Source organism: Antrostomus carolinensis, unplaced genomic scaffold, assembly GCF_000700745.2.
Source record: "Antrostomus carolinensis isolate BGI_N321 unplaced genomic scaffold, ASM70074v2 scaffold23814, whole genome shotgun sequence".
Lineage (NCBI taxonomy): Eukaryota > Metazoa > Chordata > Aves > Caprimulgiformes > Caprimulgidae > Antrostomus > Antrostomus carolinensis.
Genome location: NW_010313175.1, coordinates 1,533 through 21,299, shown reverse-complemented (window position 1 = coordinate 21,299; position 19,767 = coordinate 1,533). Strand labels below are relative to the sequence as shown.

General features: G+C 36.7%; 1 protein-coding gene across 1 annotated transcript; it reads left to right on the top strand.

The window, feature by feature from the left end:
• The first annotated feature begins 549 nt into the window (after nt 1-549).
• CRYZL1 (crystallin zeta like 1) lies at nt 550-19,553 on the top strand. The gene is made up of 12 exons (XM_010167275.1): nt 550-614; nt 2,937-3,015; nt 3,550-3,622; nt 4,275-4,319; nt 8,262-8,330; nt 9,673-9,806; nt 10,593-10,704; nt 15,522-15,620; nt 16,029-16,150; nt 16,628-16,733; nt 18,412-18,457; nt 19,140-19,553. Exons 1-12 carry the CDS (start codon nt 550-552, stop codon nt 19,237-19,239), a joined length of 1,050 nt encoding a protein of 349 aa, XP_010165577.1. The 3' UTR covers nt 19,240-19,553.
• The last annotated feature ends 214 nt before the right edge of the window (nt 19,554-19,767 follow it).

Below are 19,767 nucleotides of genomic sequence, written 5' to 3'. Positions count from 1 at the left end.
TGAGGCGTTAGTGCTCGCTGCCAGGAGCAACGTAGGGGCCTCTCTGCTCTGAGCTTTCCTTTCTCCTGTAACTTGAAGAGACCTCTTTTTAAATTGTATTTTCTCTCCAAAAGGCTCTTGTTTGTGAAGGACAACACATGCCAAGTTGGGGAAGGAGAGCAAAACCCCAGTTGCGATTTTTAGTGAAGTCATAGGTAAGGTTTGCCCTTTGCGCTGCCTTTGTCTGAGCTAGTCAGATTGCGTGCCTTCCAGCCTGGGTGGCAGACAACCCACAAATCCTCTGTGTCATTCATTGCCTTCTGCTGTACACCTTCAGTCCCTAGGGTTTGCTATATTACGGTCGACAATACTTAGGTAACCTGTTGCAGGTAACATCATATTTTGCCTTATCTGTTGGTCTGTTTTAGAACTTACATATCTAAAGGACTCTTAGGCCCTGTGTTGCTTGCAAGCAATCACAATTTTGCTTATAAAGTAATGTGGAACTTTAGTTACTTGTTTGCTCTGCATGTGTTAGAGTTTGGTTGCTGTGTCTTTTTTCAGGTCACTATGAAGGCCTTGTATTGTCAGCAGAATTCACCTGGAGAGGAAATGACATTTGTCTTCCAGGAATTTTTTTCATAATAGCACTATTAATCATTCAGTGGAAGAACAGTGTGGCTGAATGCCAGAAGGGAATTGAAACACCTCACTGTTCTGTAAGTCTTAAAAAAGAACTGGTGTAATCCTTGCACATGCAGGTGGGTAAATGTAAATAGGGGAGGTGCATTTTACCATCATCATGCAGCACTTGTCAAGACCAGTGCTGGATTTCTCTGTGCAGTTTTGGTGTCCATATTTAAAAAATAAGTTTTGCAAGTGTAACAAATGAACCCCAGCTTCATACGGATTCACATCTCTTGGTTGGATTTTTTGGTCACTGGAAAAGTAGAAATATAGCTTGCGAAATTTATCATGTTCAGAGTGTTTTTACTGTTATTTTCTTTCCTCTTGTAAGTTCTTTGCTCTTAGTGAGGATTGAGATCACAGTGCAGCCTTTTTCTCAGGGGCATTGGTATCTCCTTTGTTAGCTAGTTTTAGGAGTCTTGCAGCTATAAGGTAAGATGGTTCAGCTTACTTATCCAAGTGAAAACTAGTAATTTGTTCCAAGTTAGTTCACATCAATGTGACAGCTCCGTGATTGCTAGCTTCAACACAGAGGAGAGGATGGGAATATGTGGATGCTGGCAACAGGCGAGCCAGACAGCTCTGGTACCATCGTAAGTAAGCTAAAGCAGATCTTGAAACTGCACTCGTGTGCATAGACTTTGTCTGCCCACTTGCCTATTGAAATGTCTTCAGACAGGAACTGATTCTGCAGGCGTCTGTATAATGATCAGCACTATGGAATCCCCATCTTAGACAGAAATAAATATTGGAAAAAGTGAGGAAAATGAAAGCTAGTTGGCTGAGGAGAACTTAGTAGAACAGAAAGTGGATAACAAAAAGTCAGTAGCTTGGATGAAGAATTTCCATAGCCAACCTCCTTATGTGGTGCTTGGTCAATTCCTAATAATGACATATTAGAATTATGAAGGCAGGAACCAGTTAACAGCACAAACATTTCATCATCTCTTCTTGTTCTTAAGACTTGAATTCTTTTATGAAGACAAGCAGTTTTATTTTGTGCATTGCAGCAGTACTTAGGTTTGTTGAGCTATGCATACTAAAAGGGTAGTTCCAAAAGACCATATAACCTTAAATTTACATAAATTACATCAGTCCCTTAGATTTTAACTCTTTAAAAAAAAAAAAAAACAGAGGTGCGGAATTTGTACAGTTCAACAGTTTAATGGCTTTTCTGTTTTGTGGAACAAAGAGTGAGAACCCACTTTGGTTTGTTTGAGGAGCAGGAGGTCAGTCTGACTGGCAAAATGCCTCGCAGTTTTAAAGGAACAGCATGTGTTTAACTCAGCTGGGGTGAGAAAAAGTTCAGCTCAATATTCCTTGGACAGAGGTTACTGCTTAGCTACTGCTAAGCCTAGGAGAAAAGTAACAGCTGTTTCTTGGGAAGAGTTTAAAAAAAAAAAATCAAAGGAAGCTTAAACACTTAAGAATATTTCTCAACTTCAGAAGTAGAAACAAAGTAAAAAATCAAAGGAAGCTTAAACACTTAAGAACTTCAGAAGTAGAAACAAAGCTCTCTCCTTACTTTCTGCTAAGTGTTTGACTTTGAATTCCAGCAGACATCTCGACTGCAGACTACGGTTTAGCATGGAAATACATGATTTTGCTTCCAGTACCCGAGGTAGCTCTTCAACAGGCGTGTGGAGTCGGCAGTGCAGAACTCAACTTAGCTAATTAGGTTACTCAGTTACTTAAAATAATTTCAGGTATCAATCCCAAAACCAAAAGTTGAAATAGTAAGGGGAGACTTCATTAGTAGAATGCTTTTGTGTGTGAGATGCCTATTGTTTGTGGGACTTAGCAACAATTCTTATTGGTACAATTTCTTTGACGCTACCTGGACTATTATCTCAGTATGTCAGTACAGTACATCAGACATTCATGTCAAAATTATCTTAAAAGTCTCCATCACTCTTACAGTTTTAATATTAAAGATCTGCTTCCTTCCATTTGTTAAACAGACCTACTAAAATTGTTTCAGATGAGGGTGTGATATTTAACTTGCAAAAAACCCCAGAAAAATAATGTCAGTATCTGTTGAAGTTTAGTAAGGTCTAGTGGTCAGTTTGTAATAATAATACACATGTACTAAAAATGGAGTTTTAAATCCATTGTGATATCAGTTCCACTTTTATTGGAAGAAATTTCTTGTTCTGACTACAAAACAATCTAAAACAAAGACTGTGGAAAAGTGCTTTCAGGAGCTTGAGAGGACCCTACTAGCACACTCGTGTTGCATTGTATAATGTAACGTCTCTACATTTTTCCTAGGAAAACCTTCCTCCTACAGGAGACAATGATGTGAAAGTACAAGTTAGAGCCTGTGCCCTGAGCTGGATAGATACAAAGGTATTTGCTTTTTTATTTATTTTTATAAAAGCTAGAGGTGTTTACAGTTTCCGTTGAAGATCTAAGCCAGGGCCTTAGCTGGTAATTGGCCTGATTCCATTTATGCCATCTGAGGATATGGCTTTACTGGTGAGAAGGAGGGCACAGGATTGATGTGGTATTCTTGCATATCTCTCTAGGTAAAAAGCACCTATAATTTGGTTTCTAATTTATGGAGAAATATCAGTTGTCATTTGTGGGTTCTCTTACAGTAAATACCTTTTATCATCCTCTGTTTACTGACTTTAAGTGACAGTTTGGCTTGCCCATTAGTAACTCTGTTTTTACTTTTCTAATATGCTTCTAAATTTGAATAGAGAAAAATGGTGCAAATTTTTTAATATTAAATGAGGAATGTGTGTACTTTTTTCACACCAGATACCGTTTTGGTAATGGCCCAGCTTTCTTACTATGGATATCAGACACTGTAAGATGATGATAAATATGCAGATTTTGAGTCATAGTAAGAATGTTGTAACCATTATTTTCGTTTAGCTTCTGTCAGAAATTAAACTTGAGAAGGAGCTTCTACCTGTTGGTCGAGAAATTTCTGGAGTTGTATTGGAAGGTAAGAAAGTATAATTGTCTTGTGAGAGTATGGAGTGAGAATTAAGGTCTGGTAATCCAGGACACATAGATACTGTTGGCATGGTACACCTTCAATAGTAGGAACTATTTGCTTTCTTAATGAGGCTTCCCCTAAGTCAGTAATGATACTGAAATGAAAGTAAAAAAAAGCAACTGAACTATAATTCCTGCATATCTATTCAGAGTTTAAAATAATAATTAAAAAATGACAGCTTTCTAAATAAAATATACTAAGATGTTAAGATATTACCTGCACATGCTGTAACAATCTTTAATTTCTTTGTGAAAATCATTTGTTGGAATAGTGAAGACAAAATAACATTCAGGAATTTTGGCAGCATTTCACTGGCATACCCACCTTTGATGCATAGTTTAAAGCCCCGATCTTTCAAACACGTATACGTGTGTGTACTTGCCTGTAACTGTTTGTGCCTGGAGTGCCAAAGTTTAGTGAATTAAACATTTCGTTTCGGTATGTGCATATTTAATAGATTATTTTTTTTTCCACTATCAGGGTATATTTTTAGTTTTGTGAGCTAGTAGTGAACAGTGCTCTCAATTGTGTGTTCAATTTCAGCTATAAACATTCAGCTTCATGTGTTCTTTCCTCCTTTTCATACATTCTTCATCAGTTGGAAGAAAAGTGACATTTTTTCAGCCAGATGATGAAGTGGTGGGTAAGTTAATGCTTGTTTGTCTTATCAGCTAACACAATTAGTAATCTTTTTATAATTAATGGCTGTGGTTATAATCATTGCTAAAGCTACAATTAGACATTTATTTTCAAAGATTCAACTAGTGTCACATGAATAAACTCTTACAATTGAGAATTATATTCTAAAAGTGTTCTCTTGGGGAAGTTTTTTGGTTATAAGAATGGAAGTTCAGGTCCCCAGCTAATGTAATGTCATAGTCCTACTGCATTCACTGAATCTTTAAGAATATACATCTGGGTCCAATTAGCTATGTGGAATGAGTGCTCTAAAGGCAACCAGCTGAATACATACACAATTATTTGTATTGATAACACCATCTTGATGTAATTAATACTTATTATTTTTTATTTCTGTGGGTGATACAAAGTCTAGGCTTGTATGTCCTGCCTTCTTGAGGCTGATATAAAAATATCTGCTAGTGATGACTCTTTTGTTCAAGCATACTGAAGATTGTTTAATATCTTCTAAGTCCTGTCAATTCCTGTTTGAAATCAAGAGTGGTCCTAACTTAAACATTTCAGCAGTTCTCCTGGATTTTCTGAGTTGCCAAAAGCAGTGCATGTACTCACTCAGGTGTTTTGCTAAATACAAGGCCACGTTTTAAAAAGAAGCACCAATTCAAGCTGCTCATTTTCCAGAATCTTCATTTTTACTGCACATTTGAGTTCTTGAAGAACTTGTTCCCCCCCCTAACTCAACTACAGGGAGTCCATGCTTTATTATCCTGCTATGACGTTATTGTCTGAGAAACCCATCAGAAAGGCAAGTGGTAATCACTGTACTTCTTTTGTTTGTTGTTTAAAACAGACTTCCAGGTCCAAAATCACATGGAAGTTGTTTGGGGCTTTTCTTTTCCTGGTAAAACTTTGGCATACCTTTCACATCACTAGCTTAAATCTAATGGAATAAGATGTGTGATTATTAGTATTTATTCACCACAGAAGGTGTAATCCTTACATCTGGGAATTAATATTCCATTTTATGGGGTATAGAAGTGGCTTTGATTTGTTTTAATAAAGCAGAACAGTTATGGCCATGCATTTTCTGATCTTGCATATGAAATAACTTTGAACTATGAATAGTATCATTATTGTGAACAGTATTGCTCATTTGGTTAAATATCTTCCTGACATATGCTGCATCTGTTGAATATTTTAAAATAGCACTTGTGTTTCAATCACCTTCTGTTGTAGCTGAAGGAATACAGCTTCAGTAAGTAGTTAGGGGAAAAAAAACCCTCTGAAAAGACATCGGTGGACCTGAGGGGTCTAAGTGACGACGGCTGTAGGAGGGATGGGGTTTTTTGTGAATTAGGACTTGATTTTGTTCTTGTTAATTCAAATATAGAATAATTAGTACAAATCAGCTGAGCTACTTCAGCATAAATCTGAGATCAAGGCAATGGAATCTGTACTTGGATCATGAAAGAAGCAGATTCATTTTGTTTGTGACTTCCATTGTCTGTGTTTTTTGTTCTTGAATACTGAATGTTTGCAAATCCAGGTACAGAAAAGTCAGAATTACGTGTATAGAAATAGGAGGATGAAGAAAACAGTATTAAATATTTTTAGCCCTAAAAGAAAGAAAACCCACTTGTTTAATTACTGAAATCTCATAGCTTTCCCTTTCAAGCGGCTTTTCAGTCTTATGCATCCAGTATAGATGCTAAAAAGATAAAAAAAAAAAAAACAGAGTGAAGTATTTCTGTTGTGGTCAGTCTTTCTGAACAAGCACACTTCCCAGTTACTATTGCTGTGAATTTATACATAATTAATGAATGAGCAGATTTAAAAGAAAATGAGCTATTGCCAAATGGTTTGGTTACCTGTGTGTTTAATAACATCAAACTGTCCTAAAATATACAATTGTCAGAAAAATATTTCACAAAAAAGCCTGTCCTTCTGTGGAAGAGTCTAGTCCTGGTATATACTCCTTACTGAGTTTAACAGTAATAATACAGGAATACAGCCCTTATTTGTGAATCTACTCTTTTTCATGTAAGAATAGTACTGTGCTCACTGGAAGTACGTGGTGTGTTAAATCATTTATCTATTCCTAAAATCATACCAAGAATGCTTTTAACGTTTTTTCTGATCCTTCTTTAATCTTCCAGAGGAGGTTTCTTTGTCTGCATAATGCATTCTCTTATACTTAATCCTTTGTTTGGTTAAGAAACATACAGTAGTAAAATCTCAGACTAGCCAAAAATATTTTCTTTTGAGATATATTCTTGACTTCCTTTCAGAGTTACAATCAGTTTTGTTGCTCTCAGAATCTTTTAGGAATCAATTATGCCATGGTCCTCATTAAAATAATTTGGAAAAATATTCTGAGAGTTAAATTGGCCACAGATGCTTGGAAACCTGAACCTAAATATAAATTTACCTGTTTAGATTTACTGGTGGTTAGCCAGTTTGTGTGTCAGTTCTTCCATATGCCCTGTTACTGAATACGTAACTAATCGATGCACGAAATTCTTACACTGTGTGGAGTATTTCTGACAAGTAAGGTGAAAAATCTGATTTTGTACTTGTGTCAAATGCTCGCTGTGTATAGCATACATAAAATAAAGGTCTGTACTTCATGTTGGAGCTTCTGTGAGCATTATGAGGTCTACTAAGGGGTTCGGTTCTTTAAGATGCCATATGTCTTTCCTTGAGTGTAAGGGTCATGTTTTTGTGAATGGTTTTAGAGACCCAGAAATCAATGTGTAATGACTCCTCGGAGACTGTCTCAAGTGTTAGCAGGTAATGTGATTTATTCCTGAACTTTTGCATCTGTCAAAAAAAGGAATGTCTTCATGTATTATTCATTTTGTGTTTTGCTTTTTCTGTAGTAAGATGTTAGAATGCAAACTGGTCTAGGTGCCAAGGCTATTTTAGTTTACTGTAAGGATATTTTTCTTAACATTTGAAATATGATATTGTACTAATCATCAAAATCTGAATGCTGCTTTAGGGTAGAAGAGATATTTCTTAGGGACATTCTTTCCTACATGTTTATATTTTGTATGCTAAATTAAAAGATGAGAGGGTGACAAGTTATGAAAGTAAGACAGAATTGATAGTGATGTTGTAAGAAAGTGTGTTCTGTTTTGAGATTCTTGCCTTTCTTGAATTGTCTCCTAATTGCACAATAGCTGTTGTAGATAGCTCCTTTAGACTTTTTATTATTCCATAGCTAAATCTTTGAGAGCTCTGCAGATGTATATAGGCACTCTAGGGTAACCAATTTTTAATGGGAACTGTGAAAGACTGGAAATAGCAGCCATATTTGCTGCGGATTTTAAGCCAAAGCCCTTGCTTTGGTCTAAATGGATGATAAGACTTGGATGGGAGAGGGAAGAAAACACTGTTTTACCAAGGAAAGAGGGTACATATGTTCAGAAGACTGATTGGATGCCCGAACTTACTGTTCATGAATCTCCTTCTTTGACCAGTGGAGGGAAAAAGCACTGTTATGACCAGGATGGAAGAGTAAAGGTATCTGTAGCGTGGCTTGGTCTGTGCCTGTTGGCAATACGAGAGCTGGATTTTCTTCATTGTTAGCCACGGCCCAGAGTAGAAACAGGAGCACTCATCAAAGTGAGAGCAGTATGAAATGAGTTCAAAAGTGACATCACAAAAATTAAGTGTGCCAGCAGCAAAAAGCACTCAGTAGTGTCCCTGTTCTTTCTCTCCTCAACCCCTAAATGCTGTTTGGAGCACCTTTGGAAGCATCTTGTGCCCTGTGCCCGTAGAGGTTACAGGCTGTTACCTTGCCAAGTTTTCTTAACGTGCCATAAACCTGACAAGAGGGCAACTGAACCACAGACCAAGAGGGACTAACAATTCCATTAGGAGCTTGTTTTGGTTACAACGTGTGCTTGTTTGAAATTAAAGGTCTATGTTCAACTTTTTTCAGGAATTTTGCCCCTGGATTCTGAAGAGTCTGGTCTATGTGAAGTTATTCTAGTTCATGAGCATTATTTGGGTATGTAGTTCATATATTTTGCTAATATTTATATTAACTGTCTCTTTAGACTTCAGTTTAGCTTTTCTACTAGGGAGCTAATTAACTTAGACTTTTTGGCAAAGTTGTTCTGTGTAGCAACATTCAGTCATTCTGTCTACTCCACCTGTTCATAGAAGCTTTGAATACTGTGTACTTACAAAGGTTTTTTCCTTTGCTGTTACCATTTAATAGGTTAATATTTCGCCTAAACCCCACAAGCTTTTTTCTTTTTTTATTATTTTTTATTTTTTCTTTTTTCATTTTTTCATTTCTCTTTTTTTTTTCCTTTTCGTTCTTTTCGTTCTTTCCGTCCTGTTTTCCTTTTTTCCTTTTTTTTTCTTTTTTTTTTTTTTTTTTTAACCCTCTTTTCTGCTTATAAGAAATGCAGAAAAAAAAACCCCAAGTATGTGACCTATTAAAATGAAAGATTGCCCATTCTTGTAATTACAAGTAACAGGAAGCCTGGTAGTACCTTGTTTGTTAAATTCCCCCCCCCCCCCCCCCAACTTCCCATTTTGTTGCTTCATTGTCTTTCTACTTTTTCCTCGCCTCATCTGTCACAAAATTAAACTAGGAGAAATTTGCTCTTTTTTTCCTCATTTTGACTCAATTCAGGAACATCATTTGTGACTGGGCTAACAGATGGTATAAAACTAGCCAACTAGAAGCTGGAGAAAGGAATTTTCAGCAGGAAAACCTAGTATTGAAACATTATTTTCAATTACCGTGAGTTTCCAGTTTCCCCTTTCACATCACAAAGTGTTTTGATGTGTAGAATAGTAAATTTGGGATGTTTTATAACCTCCAGAAGCTGTTTAGAGCAATGGATTATGAAGCTGAAGATTCTAACCTATAGAGAAAGAGAATTGGGAGCTCATGGGTTGGAGCTGACGTTGTATGTTCTCTGTGTCAGAATTATCTTTGTGAAAAGGAGAAGAGACCTCCTCAGATCATTTCTGTGAGGAGGTTATGGTAGGAAGTAGGTCTCTCTTTCTTTTTTCATGTTTAAATACTGTATTTGTATTTTGACTTGCTCACAAGTGTGCTGCAGAAGCAAACTGATTATTCTTGGAATAACAATTGCCTTTTCCACTTGGCCTCCATGTAGCTGACCTAGCACTGCCATGAGTCACAACAGTGGAATATTGTCTTTGTGAAATAGATAATAATTCGACCTGTAGATTATTTGACTTGTATCAATTTTTTTCAGGTTTTAGAAATTTATGAAGTCTAAAAAATAATTCTGAGTGAAATGCCAGGCACTTGCTGCTTTTTTTTTTTCCACATCTGTTTTGTCTGTTTGGTTTTTCCCCAAAATTAGTTCGTAAACCAGAAAAAGTTTGTTGGGTTGAAGCAGCCGGAACTGTTCGTGATGGTGTCCGAGCATACACAGCTTTACACTACCTTTCCCAAGTCTCTCCTGGAAAAACTGTCCTTGTAATGGATGGAGCCAGTGTAGGTAACAACTGTGCAATTACAACAATTTCCGCTGTAACTAACTGTCTTGTTACCAGAATGATTGGATTTCTTACAACATACTAAACACATCAAGCCTTGTATTTTACTCATGGCAGTACCCTTAACTTAATGGATTAAGAGGAAGGGCCCTCCCAGACAAGATACTGAGCCCAGACTACAGACCTTTGCATGTTGTGTAGGTAATGAAGAGGTAGTTCTTTTCTGGTGTTTTACATTGACATAGTTTTACACTAAGCCCTCAGGTGTAACTAGAGGAAGGTGCTTTTATTTTTTATTCCTTTCCCACCACTGCTTTTTAACTTCTCTTAGAGAGAAATAATTTAATTTGCATTACTGCAATCTTTATTGCTAATGAAGATGTGGAGCTTGCCTCAGCCAAGATTTGTTAATGTAAATCTGGCTGGGGCTTTTTCCTTGACAGCACTCCTTCCTACAAGCAGCAAGCAAGCCAAAAGCTACAAGTTGCAAGTGCAGTTATGGTATTTGTGTTACTTAAAGTAGAATCTGAGCTATTTTGTTGAAGAGGAGAGCTAGTTAACTCCTGAAAGTTTGTTCAGAGTTTCCCAGTCAATAAAAAGACTTTTGGCCTCGCTTGGAACAGAAGCAGATCTGTGAATACTGAAATTCTTGGTTCAGATGTGTTTTATTGAAGGAGTAAGTTCATTTCCTGACATCTCCTGAATGTCCTTTGGAGTATAATCTTTCTTAAACTGCATCACATTGTTGCTGTAAATAAACTAATCTACCTTTTTTCTTCTGCAGCCATTTGGTACAATAGCTATTCAGTTAGCACAACATAGGGGAGCTAAAGTAATCTCTACTGCATACAGTCTTGAAGATAAGCAGTACCTGGAGAGGCTTAGATCTCCTGTGGGTAAGTTATATTATTCAGTGCTAAACCTTATGCTAAAGAATGTCTCAAAAATTTATTTTTTTATTTTTTTAGTCTAGAGACTTATTTAAGTAGCTGAAAACTGAAATACAAATTTATAAATTGTCTAATTAAATAGTTTTAAAATCTATTTTGTACTCCATAGATACTTAATTTATATTTTACTCGTTTTTAATGGCATTTTTATTCTTCATTGAGCACTGGCTTTTGGCCTAACTACTCAAGAAGTCTTTTAATTTTATAAAATTGTCACTCATGAACAAGAAGAAAGCGTTACTAAATTAACAGTATCACAGTATGTAATCTACATACCTGAGCCAGAGTTCAGATGTAATCATATACTTGAGATACAGTATTCATCAGACTCAAATAACTTCCAATAGTCTTTTGTCAAGCTGTGTGGCAGCTCACTTCCAAGTTCTGTCATAACTGGGTGCTCAAAGGCTCTGTATTTTCCTATTTTCCAAATGAGCTTTGTGTTAGACATAATACTTGCATTCATCTATTATGTCTTCCATTTCTCCTCTTTGATACACTAAGTTTTTGGGGTTTTTTCCCTCAGAATAACAGTGCTGTTTGGACCATGGGAAAAGGCTCTATGTAGAAGCTACTAGTGTCTTTCCTGATCAAACTTTTTCTTATTTCAGTGCTGAAGAGTGGAGGAAAGTAGAATATTTCTTTAGTCAGGCAATATTAAAATGGTGTTGCAAAGTCTAGTTTGATTGCAGTCCATTAACTTGTATGTCCAGTGAAGAAGAGGTTCAAACTAGTGTCTGATAGTTCCTCCTCAAAGTGCAAACTGCCCCAATATAATCACCAAGTTTATTTTTCAGTGTATGATTTTTGTTGTCATTCAAAGAAGTGTAAGTAAGGCAGCTGTGTCTCTTGTGAGAACATCTTTGTGGTGAAAGCATTGTGTAGTCAGTTATCATATCTACGTTTTACAGTCGTATCAATCAAAATATATATGGGTTAAGATGAGATCTGATTAAAAATATAATGTCAAGGTTAACTGTCCCTGACTCTGACTCCTTTGTTGTTTTGCATAGTAATATTCTTAGCAATCTCGGGTTTCCAAGTGGAGAATTAGAGCAGTTTTCCAACCTTCTCTCTTGTTCTTAGTGACTGACTAAAATTGGGCATTGCTGATATGCAGGTGCACATAGTATTGTCCTTGTGTTCTCCTTGCTGGCTCAAGAATAGTAAGCTAGCAGAGGGATGAAATAAGCCAGAGAGCAGCTCTTTAAACACAGAGAGAACAGAGTTCTTGTCAATTTTAATTCCTTTCTGGCTCCCAAGAACTGGCAGTGGAAGCACAAAGCCAACGCAGTGTGCATGTGCGTTCTGGGGCTGCACGTTCACACACATCTGCAGTGTTGGGAGTGATTCACTTCCAGCTTACCAAGTGAGTATTTAGCTCTTCAGTAGTGGCTTTGGAGCGCTGATAATGCAGCAGGAAGTGGGGTGCTGTGCAGAGGTTATTGCACAAGAGCAGGGAGAAAGGCATTCTTGCTGTCTGACCTTAGCAGTCTTCAACAGGGAACTGCCAGGTTTTGTGTTGGAAATGTAATAATTTCTTCTAAGACCTGGCAGACTTATGTCTCTAGGTTTGTCTAGTACCTCTATTTTTTTGCAACTTCACAAAAAAGCTATTTTTTCTTATTTCAGAAGCCTCTTTTACTGTAATAGTGGACAATACAGACACCAGAACATAAAGCATTTTTGTGAAAGCTGTTGATTATGTAGAGGTTTGTTATGCCAGCTGTTACAGGAGTAAATACAAAATACCTAAAACTTCGCTTTGTAGTATTTTATGGGTATATTTTGCAAATGATATGAAAACTTTATTAGCTAAGAAAGGACTTTGCAATTAGTTTTATTGTTGTCATAGTCCTTAAGTTATATGAATGTTTATATAAAATGAATGCTCTAAGTAACCCAAGCGTAGCTTGCTGTACCTAAGCTGGCTTCTACTGTCTGAGTGGAGGCTTTTTCAGTTTTGTGCTCGTTTAATGGGGTTTTTTGTTTAGTTTTTAGCAAGAGTCTACCAGTTCTCAGTGAGCAGCAGTTTGTGTTACCAGTGTATAGCATAACTAGCTGCTTCATAAAATGGCTAACCTGCTCTTGCAGTCAAAAGGCCATCGCTTATATTGCTCATGTCTGTGCTTGTTTTACAACAATAGGAGTTTAGTTCTGCAGTTTTGAAAATGTTTGCGGAACATAAACATTAGAGGGAAAAAATTTTAATCACAATTTTACTTCAAATAAAGAGATATAGCCTGGGTACAGCATTAAAAAGAGGAACAGTTTGAGTGTGAAAGCAAAAAGCCACTGTTCTTGTGTTTTGGGGTTTTTTGTGTTTGTTTTTTTCAGTTGTTTTGTTTTTTTAAATAAATATTATTTCAGTGTTGATGTCTACAGATTCATATTTAGACCAAAAAGGTTGGAGTCTTTGCATGTCTTCAGTTAGTAGTCTCTGGAGTAATATAAGAATAGTGTAAAGGAGGAGATTATAACAAATTTTGAAATTTTAATGCCCATGTTTCAGACCAGGGACAGAATATTACATAAATAATATGATGAGTTTCTGTTAGAGAACAGAAGAAAAAAAATATATACACACATACTTTTGTTCCCTAGGTTACCCCCTTCTTTTTTTGGTTGGGGTTTGTTGTTTGTTTTTTTGGGGGGGTTGATTTTTAGGGGGGTTTTTTTTATTTTATTTAAAACCAATATTGAGCTTTCAGTGGATATGTTTCTGGTAAGAACTCATGAGTGATTTCATGGCTCTCTTGAACATGTTCAGTAAAACAAGTAGCAGGTCTTTTGTGTGACAGTTTTTAAACTCTGTAGCTGAACTTACTAGCAAGTTGTAGAAATGTTGGTGTTTCTACTTCTCACCAACAGTGAAAGCAGAGAGACACTGAAGCCTTTTTACCAGTCAGAATAATGTTACTCTGGAAGACATGCAAGTCACAGAAGAAGAAACTGAACTAATTTACAAATGTTTTGTGAGAAATTTTGCATAAATGACTAAGGATTATAGAAAATTGTATTATAATTTATTGCTCAGCCTTTTCTACAGTGGAGATAAATTGTTACAGCGTTTTGCTGTGAAGGAAATTGAACGGGATTTTGATGAGTATTGTTTGAACTATTGTATTGAGTCGAGTAACAAAACTGGAAATAAGAAAATAATCAAGGTGATTAAACTACTGCCTTTATTTTTGATAGTCAGGCTTTGAGTCTATTAAATCAGAATTCTTATCAAAAACTTAATATATTTGCAGAAACTTTGTACCATGTCACATTGCCATGTTAAGAAAAAACTGTTAACTTCTTGACTGAGGAAACTAATAAGAAAAGGATATTAGAGGGTTTTATTTACATATAGGGAATATGACTGTCATTATTAAATTAATGTGACATCTTTATTAAATTATAACCATGTGTGTTCTCTTTAGCCAGATAATTTGATTTCAGTGAAAAAATTGAATGATTGACCTAAGAATTTGAATGCATCTTATGATTTGATTGGAAGGAAAAAACCAAACCCCAAAGCATTATCTGAGTATTTGTTAATATTCTTCCTAATGACCAGCTTCTTGCAATTTTTCTTCTCTCCTTCCTTCCTACCCGCTGTGATCAAATTCAAGAAGGTATACGGCAGCCTTTAGTGGGTAAGCACACATTGCAAATTTGAGTTTAATCCATCGTGCTTTGGAAATGTGCCTCCACATTTATTTGACGCTATTTCAGTTGTCATTTCGCTGAGAAATCTTTGGCCTGTTTAGCTTCTAAATGTTTGTTCTACCTCATAATTATGAAACAAAACTAAAAAGCTTAGCTGCTACTTCTCTACCTTTGTTATTCCTGATGCTGTGGTTTATCTTTGTAACCATCTGTAAATATGGTATCACAGATATATGAGAAGAAAATTGTATTAGTGACTTTCAGTTCAGAAACATTTCAAGAGGACATGGAAATACTTCCACCTAAATGTTTATTTAATGACCCAGAGACCCATTTAGAGGTTAAAAACGTCATGCAGAAGGTAATATATTAAGAGTTTTATCCATGCTGTGAGATAAGTAATGAAGCTATTCAGCACTACTTTAAAGAAAAGATGGATATAATAAGATGAAAAGACTTGCTGGAATCATAAGGAAGTCAAGTCAGTGCCTTGTAAGTGGCTGAATTTATTGCAGTTTTACGTTTTTACTTGCACTGGGAGACAGGGCTCCATGCCAGAGAGAGCAAGTTTTTGTTTCCCACTGTGATGTGGAAGCAAGAGAAGGGCTCTGCAAGGGACTGGCGGAAGTGGTGGGTTTTATGTAGCATAAGGGAAGAAAGGTATGCTTGGAAATCTCTACAAAAGCATTACTGCTCTAGTTATTTGATAGATAATTTCAAAGTTTGGAGGTGTAAAATAAGGTGCCTCATCTTTTGGCCGCTCTCTTTTGCTTCAGTCACTCCAGAACTTGATATTTTTGAAGGCGCTTTTGGAAAAGAAGAATAGCAAAGAGTGAACTTGCAGAAGGATTTTTAACTCCTATAGTGGCATACTTCATGCTTTGTGGCCTAAACAGACGTGCAAGTTTTATTTCTGCATTAAGCTAATGCGTATTTTTGGTGTTGATCTTGTACTGTATTGGAAAATGAAAAAATTATTGGCTAATTTTTTATACTTAACTGCAAACTTGCTTGTAATACTCTCAGAAACTAGAAATTTTCTGTTCTGCTCTGAATCTAATCTCTACATTTTTGTTGCAACTGACCAAATGTACTGCTCTTTCTAGCTCGAGTGATAGATGTGTCAAATGGAAAGATAGATGTGGCAGAAAGCTGCTTGGAAGAAACGGGTGGCCTGGGAGTGGATATTGTTCTAGATGCTGGAGGTATGTAACTGATGAAAATCTGGTCTTCAGAGCACCATTAGTGATGTTTTTTATTATTGTTTCCAAATAATACTGGTGGAGGCTGTATCACTTCAAACAACTGCATGTAGTTGCTTGTTCCCATGCAATTTTATGTACGTATTTTTACTCAGTAGTTAAGACCTCTTTAAGGTCTTCTCGTATCACCCTCTAGTGGAACCATCTGATACTGTTAGTCATCTGCTATCCAGATACCCATCTTTCATTGTGTGTATTCATATTGCAACTCATTTGCATCTGAAGACATAGGACTGTAAAGAAGCCCAAGATATGTGGTTTTTGGTAGAGGAAGAGATGGACATTTCATTCTGAGCAGAATTTTCTTCTGAGCTCAAATGAGTTTGTTCTTTTATTCTGCCACCCCCACAGTGAAATTATATAGTGCTGAAGACGAATCAACTTCAAAATCACAGTTGCTGCCTCATAAGCATGACATCATAACTCTTCTTGGTGTTGGGGGACACTGGATAACAACAGAAAAAAACCTTCAGGTAAAGATACCGTGTTAGTAAGTTAGTTCATACCACAGTATGTCTGTGGATGTGTCTGTGAGCTTCTGTCGTGGCTGAATGGTTCCCCACTGTTAAATAACATCAGTTCTCAGTGAAGAAGAGTTTCACATCCAGAAAGTGGGAAGCATACAGCATTAACAATAAATGTTTTTATTTTCCTTTGGGACAATTTTGGCACTGTCTTCTCTAAGCTGATAAAAAGTTCTGTTAATAGCTTGGCTGCACTGACATTTTAAAGGACCTATTTTGTTTGGCTCAGGTTATTAAACTGTTTGACATGACAGAGAGTATCATTTAAAGCTGTAAATATTACAAGTTTGCTAAATTCTAAGAACGGGCATGGGGTGGGTTTTTTGTTTATTTTGGTTTTTTAACTATCAGTATAAAATAATAATTTAACCTTTATTTTTTATAGGAAAATGTAAATAAATAACACTTTTTTTCATTTTGTTTAAGCTGGATCCTCCAGATAGCCATTCCTTGTTTCTTAAAGGAGCCACAGTCTCCTTTCTGAATGATGAGATATGGAACTTGTCCAATATACAGCAAGGGAAGTATCTCTATATCCTTTTGATGTTCGTTTTGAATACTGACTGCTAATATGAGTGGATGGAAATAGAACTGAGAAACCAACTAAAAGATTCTCTTCTACTCAGTCATGTAACCAGGGGCTTAATGCTCAGCACAGCTGAGCGTACAGTGTAACTAAAAGATAAACATACACTCATGTGCTAAGCTAGTCTCTGCATTCCCACCAAATATATGTCTCTACGTGAATCATTAAAAGCAGTGCTGAAATAGAAAACACACATTCTGGAGAAAATGCAATGTTTTGGTTCAAGATCGAACCAGGTAATTGAAGATTTGATTCTATAAATTTTTATATCATGCATATGACATTTTTGAAGTTGTTGTTGTTCTTTTGAGCAGTAGATGCATCATCTGTAAATCTTGATGCAATCAGTTCAACTGTAAAAGTTGAAATATTTTGGCTTCATAACCTTTTTACTGATTTGCAGTGTCATGTACATAAAATTTATTGAGCCAAGATGTGGGTGTGGGAAGAGGAATGCCTCCTTCGTCTGCCTTGCCTACGTTTTGTCGTAGGCAGCTGGACTCTGAGCTCTCTACTGGCGTGACAGTTTTCAGTGGATGGCTTGACGTAATGGAAGGTTTGTCTGTTTATGGCTTTAAGGACCCTCCCTGTTCTGTGCTGCACTGCAGAGTATGAGATCTGCTGAATCACTTTTGCACTTCAGCAGAACGGCAGAGGCAGGTGAGGATTAAGTCATTATGTTTGTTAAATGACTGACTATACTGCAAGGAAGTCCTCTCCTACTCCACTAAACTGCCAAGTAGACAGGGAAGGTCAGGCATGCTAAGGAAATATTTATGGGATGCAGGCTATCATGGATCGGTTTATAGTTTGGTATTTTTGTTGAATGCTTACTGAGTAGTAATCCACATATAAAAAATAAGCTGACTAAACAGTAAGATTTCTTCTTTGGTCTCCTTGGGGTATCTTTAATAACAATGGCATGTTTTATTACAATGGGCTTTGAAAGTTGAAAGAAGAAATCAGCTTTTTTTTTTAATATTTATATCCTACAAAATTCTTGAGCATATGTCATTAATATCATCTGAAGAAACTGCAAGTTGATTGCTTTTTAAAATGGCTTGAGCTTCAAATATTAACCAGATTGATCTTAAAATGAAGGAAGGAACATTATTTTTTGAGTTTCATAGGAAGACTAAATACAGTCTCATCTGTTGCATTGTCAGGGATGTTAGTCATTAACTCCAAGATCCCTTACAGATGCACAGTGGTGCTCCAAGCATTTACAGACTTTGTTATGTTCCCACCTCAGTCTTGATTTTTACCCTCGATGTCTGTATGAATAGTAGGTACAGTTAACTGGTACCAAAGTCTGTCTTCTTCATTCTGCACCAAAAATGCAGTTGCCATTCTGATGGATTAGTGGTGTACTACTGTGGACTGCATTTGTCAGTCTGAACACGTCTGCTTTATTTTTGAAAATTCCTGTTTCCATATTTCATTTCTGCATGCTGTTTCAGGAAATGAGGTTTCTGATATATAAATCCAATCTAAAGATTGGAATTACGGTTAATTTTCATTTTGCCTTGATCCTGCTAGTTTTGTATCAATACAGGGCTCTTGCCAGCATTATAGAGAGATCTGGCTGTAGATACAGTGTTACCTTGACAGTCCTCCTAGATACCCATCTTAGAAGATATAATGGAGAAATTATCAAGTAGTGTTTTCAGGTGAGACGTGGGGGGTTTTGTGGTTTGTTTGGGGGGTTTTTTGTTGTCGCTTTGTTGGTTACTTTTTTAATTCAGCACTGTATTGCAAATCTATATTGGGGTGCTCGGGAAAAGATGCCTCCCATAGTTTATATGGAGCAGTTTCTGGTCTATTTCTGTTTGTAATATAGCAGGCTAAGCACAAGGAAACTGGGTAAATTCCACGATTATGCTGTATGTCAGAATTTAACAGAGGCAGCACGTTCTTTTCTTGGTGGAGGAAGAGCATGTATCTGGCTGCTCAGCAGTGTGTCTGACTGAGAAATGGTGTTGGCTGTAAAAGACGTTAGGTCTGTCTAATACTCAGAAGAGTGACAGCTTCACTAGATATGAAGACTCCCATAATGAGGTGGGAATGGAAGATCCTTTCTCTTAGTGCAGAATAACAGTATTGCTGTCGAGCAAACTCCTCACCACCACCTTTATTATTTCCCACCCCCCCTGTAAGGGGGATATCTTTTAGTTAACTTGTGTCCTGTTTGCTTTAGGGCTCTTTCTTGCTTCTGTGGACCCAAGCAATGCTGTAAAACTTTAATTTTGTTTAAGGAGTAAAGTTTACATAGCAAAAGTAAAGTCTAGCAGTAGTCCTGCAATATTTCTGAGCATGCTGACCAGATGTTTCTGACATACTGCTTCATTTTAGGCCTCAGCTGGATGAACCGATCCCATTGTATGAAGCCAAAGTTTCTATGGAAATAGTTCAGAAGAATCAAGCAAGAAAAAGACAAGTCATCCAGTTCTGACACACAATTTCCTGGTTTCTAAGCCTGTGGAAGATAAAGAAACGTAATGTATTTGAGAAGTAAATTAGTGTACACTTCAAAATAATTCTGTAACCAGAATATAAAGGTCTTTTGTACGTCAGCACAAATGGTCTGAGAAGCTTCTGTGACTTCAGGGTTTTTTTGGATCCAGTTGAGCAGAATGTTCCCATCAGCAACTTCTAAAGAGGCAGTCTTGACACACAAGTCTTGTCTGCCCTGACCCAGTTACAAATGTCAGTAACATCTACAGGCAAACTCAGTTGCCATTGTTTTCTGACCATAAGAAATTAAAGAAGAAAAAATATCTGGTGTTCTTATTAGTCCTCCCTTCTCCAGCCCCTACCAATAGTCACCTTTATATTACCTTTTGCTTTTGACTGCATTGAGACTGAGCACTCTCTGCAGAACACTTTAGTTTTAATCCATATTTAAAATTGTTATTTAATTGAAAAACAGGCAAACCCCTCAGAATTGGTAAGGATGCAAGAGGGGAGGGATATGGCGCTG